General features: G+C 45.3%; 1 protein-coding gene across 1 annotated transcript; it reads left to right on the top strand.

Moving 5' to 3' along the window:
* Window positions 1-7,832: 7,832 nt before the first annotated feature.
* On the top strand, window positions 7,833-9,055 carry LOC123426291 (oxygen-evolving enhancer protein 2, chloroplastic). Its single transcript, XM_045110097.1, has 3 exons — window positions 7,833-8,138; window positions 8,225-8,508; window positions 8,604-9,055. The coding sequence occupies exons 1-3, from the start codon at window positions 7,904-7,906 to the stop codon at window positions 8,862-8,864; spliced, it is 780 nt and encodes a 259-aa protein (XP_044966032.1). The 5' UTR covers window positions 7,833-7,903; the 3' UTR covers window positions 8,865-9,055.
* Window positions 9,056-13,310: the final 4,255 nt, after the last annotated feature.

Genomic DNA, 13,310 nt, shown 5'->3' on the forward strand with positions numbered 1-13,310 from the left:
ATACAAAATCCTTAGAGGAAGAAAAGGATATGATGAACACCGAGAGCTTGAATTGAATTCACCGGAAAAGAGAACAAGAATAAAAAATGATGAACTCAGAACTCGTGAGAATCTTCACAATGAATCACTGGATACAACACGGAAGAGAACATAGCGGAAGCAACAATGAAATGAAATGCACTAGGATGATAATTGAAACATTGAAGAGAAAGGGTGGGAGGGCGGGGAAAAGCAAATACAACTTGGAACAGATGAGATGAACTCCGAAAACAAATCAGACATTGATCTTGCAAATCTTGAAAAGGATGGAATTGACTTGAAGAGAAGCACATCGGATGAAAAGAATTGACATGACAACTACAGTTGAGAAGAATTGAAAAGACAACTTGATTGAGAAAAAGAATCAGCATTCCCATAAAAATATGAGAACACCTCTTGGAAAAGATATGAAATCACCATTTGACATCGAAGCAACTCGAATTACCATACTCCAACAAAACAAAGGATGAGACTTACAACATAAGACAAAACAAATTCATGACACAGATTTCGTCCGATATTTTCGTGGATAGGATCGCACAGGCTCTATCCTATAGTAGCCATCATGTACAAGGCAGTGCACACGACATACGAAGCATCCCTGAGTCGTAGCAAGCTACAAGGACTCTGTAAGACACAACAAGAACCGATGTAAGACGACCGTGAACAAACGAATCCACTAGATGTCGAACCCCAACCTCACATCATGTATATGTTGGAAGATTTTCCTATAAGTAACTACTTGAATTCCCGCCTAAGGACTCCCGGAATTTTCTGGTCATGCAATTGGGTCCACGGATACAAGGAGAAATTCATCACTCAACTCCTAGCATCTAACCCGTCCAGTGTATCAAATCCGTCAACACATAACCAGAATCTCGGAACCTCATCTATCTCGGACCCTCGTAATCACAATGATACTAAGTATGTCGATACATCCGGACCTATCTGCAACTGTATTGGAGAATCCAGACTCCTCTCGCCACTACTAGTATTCAAGCAATTCCGAACATCCTCCGTCCTGAGATACTAAGAAATCTGAATGATAATGATGTGCTCAAGAATCCTTGGAGCTCAACTCCCCGGAAGAAATCAAGTCAGGCGGGAGGCACCAAGACAGAACTCTGTCACGTTGACATCATATAAATTCCAAAAATATCCACGTGATCCTAAATTTTTTTTGAGTGAGAAGACGAGTAGAATTAAATTTTGCTAAGTCGTGAACCTCACCAGAGCATAGACGAGGAGAAAAAGAAACCTACTCTCTGATATATAACTAGACTCAAAGTAGTTTTTCTATAGACTCAACTTGACAAAGTTCGGTCAATCAAGGGGACTCCTAGGTCGGTACTGCTCTGATACCAACATGTAACGCCCAAGATGCGACCCTATCCTTATTTTGGCGCGAGGGCGTCGACAGGGATAGAAGCGCATCTCGTTGTTTCGCAAGAATGGATAGTTACAAGTATATGTACTAAAAAGATGAGTATAATGAGTTGGCTTACACTCACCAGAAGCTACATCAATATCAGATCAATACGGCAACATCCAGTCATCATGAAGAAGAGCAGTCCGACTGCACACGAAAACAAACGATAAAAGAATGACGTCCATCCTTGCTATACCAGGTTGCCGTCCTGGAACCCATCCTAGATCGATGATGAAGAAGAAGAAACTCCAAATGAACAATCAACGCGCTCGCGTCAAGTAACCCTTTACATGTACCTGCAAGTGGTGTTGTAGTAACCTGTGAGCCACAGGGAGTCAGCAATCTCATTTCCAAAGCTTAATGGGTGAGGTATGGTTAAGTGGTGAGGCTGCAGCAAGCGACTAAGCATTTATTTGAGGTGGCTAACTTATGAGTACAAGAATAAAAGAGGGGGGTGATCTACGCATAGCGGACATGAACTACTGGTGATAAAATGAATGATCCCGAACACCTACTTACGTCAGTCATAACCCCACGGTGTCCTCGATCGGAGAAGGAGCTCACGAAAGAGACAGTCACGGTTACGCACATAGTTGGCATATTTTAATTAAGCTTGCTTCAAGTTATCTAGAACCGGATGTTAAACAAAGTTTCCACGTTGCCACATAACCGCATGCACGACTTTCCGAAAGATTAAACCCTGTAGGGGTGCTCCAACTAGTCCATCACAAATTACCACAAGCCGCATAGAAAGCCTCGATCACGAAACTAATGATCTCCTCGGATTCCTTAGTGGAAAACCTCAACTCTGAGATAGTCCAAAGCATCATCAGAATCCCGATGCACAAGATATTTTGTAAAAGGAAAAACTAATCCAGCAAGGCCACCCGACGTGTCGACGAACCCGATAGGAGTTGCGTATCTCGTTCTCAGGACACGACGGATAAGCGGCGTGTACGGTGGCCTAATAGAAATCACCAAAGTTGCCCTGGGTTGGCACTGCACAGTGCTCTATTTTGGACCAACACTCATGAGAAGCATTGGCCTGGGGGTTGATTAATAATCCACGGGGTCCAAAAAGTCCCTATGCAATTTTATTAGGTTATTAGGCAAATGTAGTACGAAAGTTGGGCCTTGCCAGAAAGGTTTTAACTAAGACGAATTATCAAGGGGTCCCCATAACAACCCCGATCGTGTTAGGAGTGCTCAATTATGGAATATAACACCGGTAGCTAAAACTAAGACGGTAAAGGTGAAACAAAACACCAGGCTAGAAAGCCGATCCTTCCACCTTTTACCAAGTATATAGGTCCATTAATTTAAGTAGCATTAATATGGTGATATAACAAGGAACCCATGTTATCACATGGAAGCAACTGCACTTGCAACTAGCAACGCTATCCAATGGTTAAGCAAGCGGTAACATAGCCAATCAGTGGTTTGCTAGGTTGTAGAAAGGTTGAAGGTTTTCATGGCAATGTTGGGAGGCTTATTAAACAGGTGGTAGGCATCGAGACATAGCGATAGAAACGAAACAACTAGCATGGCAATGATAGTAATGGTATCCAAGGAAATGATCATCTTGCCTGATATCCCACTTGGAAGAGAAACTACTCCGTGAAGCAGACGAACCGACGCAGTTGAACGGATCCTCACATTCTGACACGCTTGCGGAACTCTATCGAGACGAAGCAAACCGGAAACAAGAATCAACACGCGATATTGACCACAACACATGCAGGACATGATGCAATTCACATATATGCATGATCAGTTTCAAATATACAAGGCAGGGCATGGCAATTCACAACACTCAAACGCTACACATTAAGTGAAGCTCAATATGCAACGAGTTGCATATTGACGGAACTCCACATTTAATTATTTAGTTCACTCCAATTTATTTACATGGCAATATTAAATAATTATAAACATGGCAAGGGGTGAAGCATAATTAAACTACCTTGTTTGTTTGTTAGACGACAAAACAAAGTGGTTCACGTGATTCTACTCGTCGTTCTAGTCCATTTACATTTATGGCTCATCTCCAACGAAGCTACGGATCACTAGCTATGAATTAAACCATCTTTAACATGTTGTCATGCAACCCAATGCAAACATCAAAACTAACAGCTTTAAATGTGCATCAGAGTTGGAAAATATTAATCTACGCGAAATTCTACATGTTTTACATATACGACTTGTACCGATCCGTCGCACGGATTAAAAGCTACGCGTGTTTGAAAATAATGCATTTTTCTGAAATTAATAAATTCGTAGGACCTAAAAAGATACTAAAAGAGCCAAAATAGGTGTATGGCGCAAGATACTAAATGACGCCACGGGCGCTGGATAGGGCAGCGTGGTCGGCTCACCTCACGGGCTGCGGCCCAACTCGGTGGTGGGTGAGGTGGTTGGTTGGAACGCTGGGCCGGCTTGGTGGATCTGGCCCAACTGGGCTGACAAAGCCTCTGGGCCAATGGTCGCTGGGCCTGGCCCATGGGAGGCGTGGTAAACACCAGGTCGGGTAGGGCTTCGTTCCTCCCGTGCTCCTCTAGGAGCATGATGCCATGGCGGCGGCTCTGGCGAGCAGCAGGTGAGGCAGGGGCGAGGCACCGGCCGGGGAGGCAGATCCGGCAGGGCAAGGCCGGGGCGACCGGATCCAGCCGGTTCCCGACAAGCTCCCGCGACGAGGCGCGGTTTGCAGGAGGCGGCGGGGCACGAGCAGCAACACCATGAGGTCGGACGACTTGCGGAGAGCAGCTTTGGGGCAGGCTACCGGGGCGGAAGAGGCCCTGCACGGGGCGACGACGGCGGACCGGCGGGGCTCCAGCGAGCTCGCTCCAGGGAGGAGTCAGGGGCACAGCGCGACCTGCTCGATCGCAGGAGGTAGTTGCCTCGATCCCATCTGGATCAAGCGCTACGGGAGGCGAGGCTGGGTGCTGGGAGCCGCGAGCACGATCAGGCCCGGGGTGGGCTCAGGTTGGGCTTGGCGGGCTGCGGTGCTGGGAGGGAGAGAGAGGCGACCAAGTGGTGGTTAGGGCACTGGTTTCGAGGTGGAGGAGAGGTGAGGCCAAAATAGGCTGCTATTTATAGCAGGTAGGCCTAGGGTTAGCTAGTCCCACCCGTTTCGGATCGTCGGATTTCGATCAAACGGTTCGAAATCAAGGGGGTTAGGGTTAGGTGGATGGTGTTGGGTTGTGTAGAGTGTCCGGGCTGCGAGAAGAGAGGGAAGTTTGCGACTCGACACACAGTTTTAAACACCAAAAGCATCCGACGATAAACCGACGACGGTAGCGCTACGGTCGACCGTTCGGGTATCAAACAGACTCCGATTACGACGAAAATTGGCAGGCAGCCTACCTACATTAACACAAGACCGCACGCCAAGTTTCAACCCAATTCGAGAATATTTCACCTTAAAACAAATATTTTGTCGATGTCGCGGGCGCGTGCGTGTGTGGATGGTCTCAAAATGGTCAACGATAAACCGGAGAGAACCGACAACTAATATCGGATGCAAGTTTTGAAAACTGGCGGCAACAGAGTGCTGATGCAATGCAGATGATGAGCATGATGCGATGATGAATGCGATAGATAATCTAATTGCACGGCGGCAACGAGATAAAAGGGGAATCTTCTGGAGCGTTGGTCTCGGGCTGTTACATAGGGGGTAGGCCATGAAGATCATTCATGGTGATGAAGAAGGACGATGCATGTTGCTTTAGAACTATACGAATGAGATAAGGAGGAGTAACGGATAGAGATGGGAATTGTTCTAATTGATTCATAATGATGTTGGGATATGAGTATGGATCAATTATTGATCATGTACGTGCGAAGTATACTATGCACATGTCAGCATGACTGGATGCTTGTTCATGCAACATGGTTGAGTATGTTAATTCTCATGTGAATCATTTATGACATGCGAAGCATGTGAATAAATTATGCTCCGCGAAGTATGTGAATATTATAGATTCTCTTTGAGAGAGCATGTCTTTGTTTTAGCATGGTTAAGTATGTTTTATCACATCATCATCATGTTTCTTAGAGAGCATCAACCTAGGTTCAGTTGCAAAGCATGATGTACGAAAATCTTACATGTATTCCCAACATGCCAAAATGTTGCATATATCACTCAACATGACATGACCATAGTCATCTTGCACCAAGTTATCAGATCGATAAGGCTAACAATAACAACATCAATCATAATAGCAAAGCCTCACTTGTTCATAACAACAAGTTAAACATCAAGTACCAGCATCAACATCCACATCATCATCTTGTTTCTCACAAAACATCAACCTAGTTTCAGTTGCAAATCACGGTGTATGAATATCTTACATGTATTCCCAACATGCCAATTGTTGCATATATCTCTCAACATGACCTGATCATGGTCATCTTGCACAAAGTCATCACATCGACAAGTTGTACAATCACAACATCAGTCATAGTAGCAAAGCCTCACTTGTTCATAACAACAAGTTAAACATCAAGCACCAGCATCAACATCTCTTACATGAGGTCATACAAGCCTTACAAGTAATCAAAAGATAATTAAACACCAATTGTTCACCTAAACAAACTAACCATCACTTGCCATCATTCTTTAGAAGTGAAATAGTACACATCACACAAAGCAAAATGGCACTTGCCAACATTGCCTTCGGCATCACCATCATTTTGTCTACCAAAACCTAATATTGCATCTATTTCCTGCTTGTGTATTGTACTTGTAGGTTTTCCCCCAAATACCCCTTGCAACTTCAATGCCAATACTATTTCCTGCAATCGTAGCCCCTTCATCCCAGCTGAAATAAGCTCTTCCCTCATGTTATCTAATGCACCAATTGCATCTAGTGGTTCATACCAACACGGATCCGATGATCAACAAGAAACTCCTCTAAGCCAACTCTGGATGCCATAAATTACATGTATAATATAAGCCAAATAGATCAAAAAAGTATCAAATTTCCCTGGAGCATGGGCTAAATTCCATCAAAATTAACAATGCACGTCATCGCGGGCTTGCATCGTGATTCACACACATGTAGAAGACCCATATGTCGTGTTTCTCGGTGCTCGAGATGTAGAACATCACTGAAGTCTAGCGATCACGGCATCTGATGAGCGACACCACCACAGCTCGTCCGTCAAGAACTGAGCGAGCCAAGCTAGTCAACACTGTGGCGACGAACATGATAGCCGCCGAGCGAGCAGGAATACGACGTGGGCAATGAAGAGTAGGCCAACGACAGACGGGATGTCTCACATTGTGGACGAAGAGTTAGGTATTTGAGGGTGTGAGGGAGAATTTTTTGATTTTTTTGGATCAACAGCGAGGAGCTCCCCAGCTCCATTTGCACTAGAAGTCCGACAAAAACAGGAAAGTTATTCGGCATAGTTCTAAAAGCGGAAAAGGAAAGAATGAAAAGACCATAACTACCGGTGTTTTGGCTATTATAAAGCGTCCACATTGCGAGCAGACTAAAACACACCTATAGTCGTGAATATGCTATGGATAAAATGCAAAACACATCTCACGTAGCTCCGTTCTCGTCGATAAAAACCACATCAGTAGCTGAGGGATTAGGGCAGCGACGAAAAAACATCCTCCAACTTGGATGTAGGACTTAACAGTCCGAGCCCACCTAGCATATGGAGATGGCTCAGTGATGATCATCATACATATTCCCGATATACTTAACGCCAACCATGGCCCTAGCATGAAGTTTTTGATTAGAGGGAGGGGAATTTTAGAAGAGAAGTAAGTGAGTTATTTTGCAGAAAAGATCCCAATACAAAGTGAACGTTTCATTTAACACCGACCGTGGAGCTCTTGGACCGGTAAACAGTGTCCAGTACGATTGTTATATGCTGCTTAGCGACTGTATAATCATATCTTGTTATATTTTGTAATCGTGTATTGATCATATTCTTGAGTACATTTATCAAAATGAGTTTTGGTCGCAAGTTCAAACCACCGATGCATTTTACTTAAATCCAAAATGCTAATCTTCGATTTGATCCGGTGGGATGATGTCCCAAATCTTTTGTGCTATACTCTACACACGGCACAAGAACTCAAGAAGGCAGTGACATCTTTGTACAACCACTGGGCCGGATGCCAGTGTGTGACAGGCACGGACCATTCGATGCGGATCGGGAAGTTACTGTCGCGGTCGCGGTCGCGAGAAGCCGCGAGGGGACGAGTGACCGGGTGCATCGCGATCCGACGTGGCCCAATGGCGCGGCGCGGGGCCTTATCCGATGGTATCGCGCCTCATCCCAACACCATCCACACACACACCACGAGTAGTCTCGCGGCTCCGGACCCCACCGATCTCCTTAGTTAACGCGACACACACCATACCCACGCGCACGCACGCACAGTCCTAGCTAAGCTAAGCTAAACAGCAGCGAGCAATGGCGTCCACCTCCTGCTTCCTCCACCAGTCCACCGCGCGCCTGGCTGCCTCGGCGCGCCCTGCTCCCGCCGTCGGGCGCACCCAGCTGTTCGTCTGCAAGGCGCACAAGAATGACGAGGCTGCATCTGACGCTGCTGTCGTCACCAGCCGGCGCGCCGCGCTGTCCCTCCTCGCCGGTGCCGCCGCCGTCGCCGTCAAGGTCTCTCCCGCCGCTGCCGCCTACGGAGAAGCAGGTACGAGCTGGTGGCCGTGTATGTGAGCGACAGCGACAGTAAGGTTCGGTTTCGGATGAGTCACATGGCGAATGAATATGTTGCAGCGAACGTGTTCGGCAAGGCGAAGAAGAACACGGACTTCGTGGCGTACAGCGGCGAGGGGTTCAAACTGATGATCCCGGCCAAGTGGAACCCCAGCAAGGAGCGTGAGTTCCCTGGGCAGGTGCTCCGTTACGAGGACAACTTCGACGCCACCAGCAACCTTTCCGTTATAATCAACCCCACCACCAAGAAAACCATCACCGACTACGGTTCCCCTGAGGAGTTCCTCTCCCAGGTCGGCTTCCTCCTCGGCCAGCAGTCCTACGGCGGCAAGACCGACTCCGAGGTCTAATAACTCCTTCCTCCTCCTCCTTCTTCTTCTTCTTTGTCGCACCTCCAATCCATACATTCCCTAAGTGTGCTGACGATGTGAGGATGCAGGGCGGCTTCGAGTCAGACGCTGTGGCGACGGCCAACGTGCTCGAGAGCTCGGCGCCGGTGGTGGACGGTAAGCAGTACTACAGCATAACGGTGCTCACCAGGACCGCGGACGGAGACGAGGGAGGGAAGCACCAGCTCATCACCGCCACCGTCGCCGACGGCAAGCTCTACGTCTGCAAGGCGCAAGCCGGAGACAAGAGGTGGTTCAAGGGCGCCAAGAAGTTCGTCGAGAACGCCGCAGGATCCTTCAGTGTCGCATAAATATACATGACCGATCGGCGAATTTAATGGAATCTCCTCAGGGAAGCACCGTGTAGAGACCGATCCAGGGCATGCATGTGTGTTTCTTTGATTTGTACATGAGGATGGATGAACTAAGAGGTCGATTTCCCTCAAGGATTCATGTGTGCACAATGATTAAGAAATCTTAGTAATAATGTTTCATTTTTGTATCTCCTTATCTTTGTTGGCAGCGCTTCAGTTTAGTGTTGTGAAGAATGTTTTCTCAGTCTGCTCCCTCCTATCAAAAGCGAGTACCCATACAAAGTTGGGTGGTTTTGCTAATCCTCAATTGACTGAAATGTAAAATCACACAAGTCGATTTCGTGAAGTACAGAGGTAGCGCACAAGGTTGAAGAGGAGGGTGACGCGGCAAAACAACGATGACGCGCAGGGTAGCCAATGGAGGGTCATCCGCCGGGGTGTGTAGAGACTAGAGAGTAGAGACCAGTCAAAAAAAATTGCGATCCACACACTTTCTATACCGGCACTAAACTTATGGGTTGACTGACAGTCTGACATACTTCATATTCAGTCTAAATTTGAGATGGATATTAAAAGGTATGATATGTCCGTCATATCCGTTCATCGTAACCTCATATATATTTGTACGTTCATCATAAACCTCATATATATTTGTATACATCCGTTCATCACACTAAACCTTGCCACTCCACCCCGCTCCGTTTCACCCTAAGCTCCCTTCTGGCGATCTATGGCCCTATCCGACATATGACGGGTAGCGAACCAAACTCCTTCGTAATCTCATTTAGGGACTAGGATCTCATCCTAGTCAGGTCCGAGGAGGAGATGACCGTCCGCACTGCGGACCGCGCTCCACTGCGCCCACGGGGAGAACGTTCGACAGCGGTCGAACTCGATCGGCGAGGACACATAGCGTCCGCCCAAATGGCGCTCAGATCCGGCGCGAGGCGCGGTACCGCTGCCTCGTCGAAAGAGATGTGGTCCGTCTCGCGTCAAAACACCATGGTGTACATGCACGCCCTTGGTTTGCACGCCGACTTGGAGGTCTTAAATGGCCTTTCCACTAATGCTATGGTGTTGCATGCCCGCCATACGAGACAGAGGAGGCGCGAGGCCGCGACAGCCCTCACAACAAATGTGTGCGAGGCGGAGTGTGATACGTCCACTTTGCATCATTGATCCTTACTATAGTTTATCTTGGTTTCATGATATATTTCACATTATGGTGTAATTCTAATACAATTTCTCTCTCATAACGCAAGTTTAACTAATAGAGGGGGATTACTCGCAGGTGGAATTCTGGACCTAAAATAGCAAGAGAAGAGAAAACACTTTTCGAGAGCTCAAAACTAAGTGTGGATTTTTGGATAAATATTTTAAAATATATAAAGAATATTGAAGCACAGGAGCACCATGGGAACCCACGAGACAACCACATGACCAGGTGGTGCGCTGGCCGCTCCACCTGCCCCTGTGATACCATGGGAGCTCACCTCCCGATGCCCTTCGGTCATAAATTCTCTTTTACCTTGAAAACATCACTGAAAATGCCCGGGACTATCTACCACCGTATGCGAGGCGAAACTTGGCCGGAGCAGTTATGCTCCCCGACGGAGCGATTCTGTCGGGGAAATTTTCCTCTAGGAGGGAAAAATCGAAGACTTCATCATCACAAACACTACGTTCATCGTGGGGATCATCATCTTAATCAGCACTACCTCATCTGTAAACCATAGCTCATTTGTTGTGCTAAATATTTGTATCAAACCTCACATTGGTACCTAGGGTTTCTTATAGAGTTGAGTACATCTTCTATTTGATGTTTTTTGGTTTAATTGGTGGAAATTTGTTATGTTCAAATCATTAATCATATATTTATACCCACTAATCATGGTCAATATGGTTCCATTAGTTCTTAAGGATGTGGGAGAATTCTTGTTACTATTAATAATGTGAAGTTGATGCCCGTTCTACGTTTTGTATTATGGTGTGTTGTTCTTCCTCTACTAGTGTTATGTGAATGTTAACTACTTGACACTTTACTATCTTTGGAGCTAGGGGGGCATTGTGGAATTATTTTGTGGATGATACCTTGCGGGAGTGATAGAAACCTACACCCTAGTTTGTGAATGATCCCATAAGGGGTTGTTTTGGATCCAATTGTTTAGTGTTATGGTTAGATTTATTTTAATTACTTCGCTTATAGTTACGAATTCTTGCGTGGAGAGTATAATCATAAGTATTTGTTGATTTTTTCAAGTTCGGACAATACCTTAGCGAAGGGCCACCCACATAACACTTCTCAAGGCATTGAACGTAATTCTATGAATCATGGTGAAAGTAACTTGGGGATATTTGCTTGTATCCCCAAGAGCGTTTTAGTCACTATACGAAATACCAACCACCTGTCCTTAGGACAATTAAGGATGGGGCCACTTGGTGCACCTTGCTATCTTTGTTACTTGTCACCTTGTTAGAGATTATCTTATTATCAAATTATCTATGAAAACTATTTGACAACACTTACAATAAACCTTGTTGAAAACCGCCTATCAATTTATTCTACTCCTACTTGTGGGTGATCAAGACTCTTCTCTCAAGCCGTTGCCAAGGACTGTAGCGCTCTTGGTAAGTGACATTCGATAAGGAAAGTTTTTATCGTACATGGTGATTTTTTTGCACTTGTTATTATGGAAAATAATCCTTTGAGAGCCTTCTTTGGAGTGCCCTAACCACGTGCACAATGTTAGGAAACATAGTAAAAACAAAAAAATCACCCTACAATCAACTAGGAATACTATGAAGATACAATAATGGGTGGGATCACGATCGCTACCGTCACCGAGTTGCAACGAAAGAAGAACATGATGATGTAGATCATACTTGGAGTCCCTTGAGCCGTAGATGAACGATCGTGCGAACCACCCATGAATGATCCCTCAAACTGAAGACCGAAAGCACGACCTCTCTACTTGGTTTCGAGCGTAGGATCTTCATGATCCGACAATGCTTCACCGTCCAGAGCTAATCGTCGTCATAGAATGAGAAGGAGGAGATTAGAACAACACATGAATTCTAATTATAAGGATTAGACAAACTAGACCTAGATCTACTTAGTCAACTAGAACTAGAAAAACTAGAGGAGACTCCAAAACTTGTGTATAAATAGGAAAGGAATCCTCGAGTATATATAGGTTGGAGGGGAGAGTAGGGGCGCCACACAAGGAGGGACAGAGCTCCCCCTGAATCTGGCCAACTGAGGAAGAGTTGGATTCCTCCCCCATTCCAATTCAGTCCCCCATAAGGAAGGGAGCCAACTCTACTTGGGTAGTTATGGCCCAAGTTGCCTTCCATCTCTTGGCCTTTTAAGGGCCGTTGATATTTAATTATTTATAAAAGCCTTCTAAATATTTTCAAAACCTTTTATATATAATTTAGTATCATCAGAAACATTTTCCACCTATGCATTATTTATCGTAATAACCGGTATTACCCGGTACATTGCGAAACCCTTTTGATGACCCTGAAATGCTTCTGGATCCTCTAGAAACTATTTCAAATATTAATAATTTTTTTAACAAATATGTTGTCATTAGTCTCGTATAATTAACACTCAAAAGATCTTGATAACTTGGGCTTCTGATCTCTTAGTTTCGGTAACTCCTAGACATGAATGATACTCCTTCGTTCAATGAATGGTAGCAGAACTGTGGACGTAAATATCGATCCCTATGAGTACACAAATGGTATTCGAGTGAACCTTTGGTTATCATGTGACATTCCCTTTGCTTAGCAATATTGTACTAAACCCGGGATGCATCGGTGTCCTCCTCAGTCATCTGATGCTCTCTATACCGTTATCATCTTTACCAGGTTTGTTCTTCTTTCTAGTTTTCATGTTTTGACATCCCCGTGAAATAGTCACGTGTGTCTGGACAGACGATGATGGATGTTCTCATACCGAGAGGGCCCTAGGAATATACCTCCATCATCTAAGGAGAAAATCCTCCCCTCGAGCTATCTAGTCCCTTGTCAAACTTTTCGAGGAACCTGTAAGTTGTCATTATAATCAGCTAGCTACAAATGACGTTTGAACGACCACAAAGCTCATCGTATTGTCAGAAGTGACTACGGTACTCTCATGGTCAATGAAATATAAAACACATGTGTAACACTCTATGTTATAACAATTGGTTTTACATGATATTATCTCAAAGTATAACAAACAAATTTTTGGGTCGATTTAATATGGCTGTTCTTCTAACGTCATAGTCTCAATGTTGCTTTAGGACTATCATTACTGTCGTGGTTTTGTCACGGCAGATATCCTTGTGAGACAACTTTTGGTGTGAGGCAATCACAACTAGGTGGTAGCTTGAACGGGGCTCGTCGGAATTGATAGACGCGACTTTTATCGAGGTTCGGCCCCTCACGGTGGAGGTA

The sequence above is a fragment of the Hordeum vulgare genome, chromosome 2H, assembly GCF_904849725.1.
Source record: "Hordeum vulgare subsp. vulgare chromosome 2H, MorexV3_pseudomolecules_assembly, whole genome shotgun sequence".
NCBI lineage: Eukaryota > Viridiplantae > Streptophyta > Magnoliopsida > Poales > Poaceae > Hordeum > Hordeum vulgare.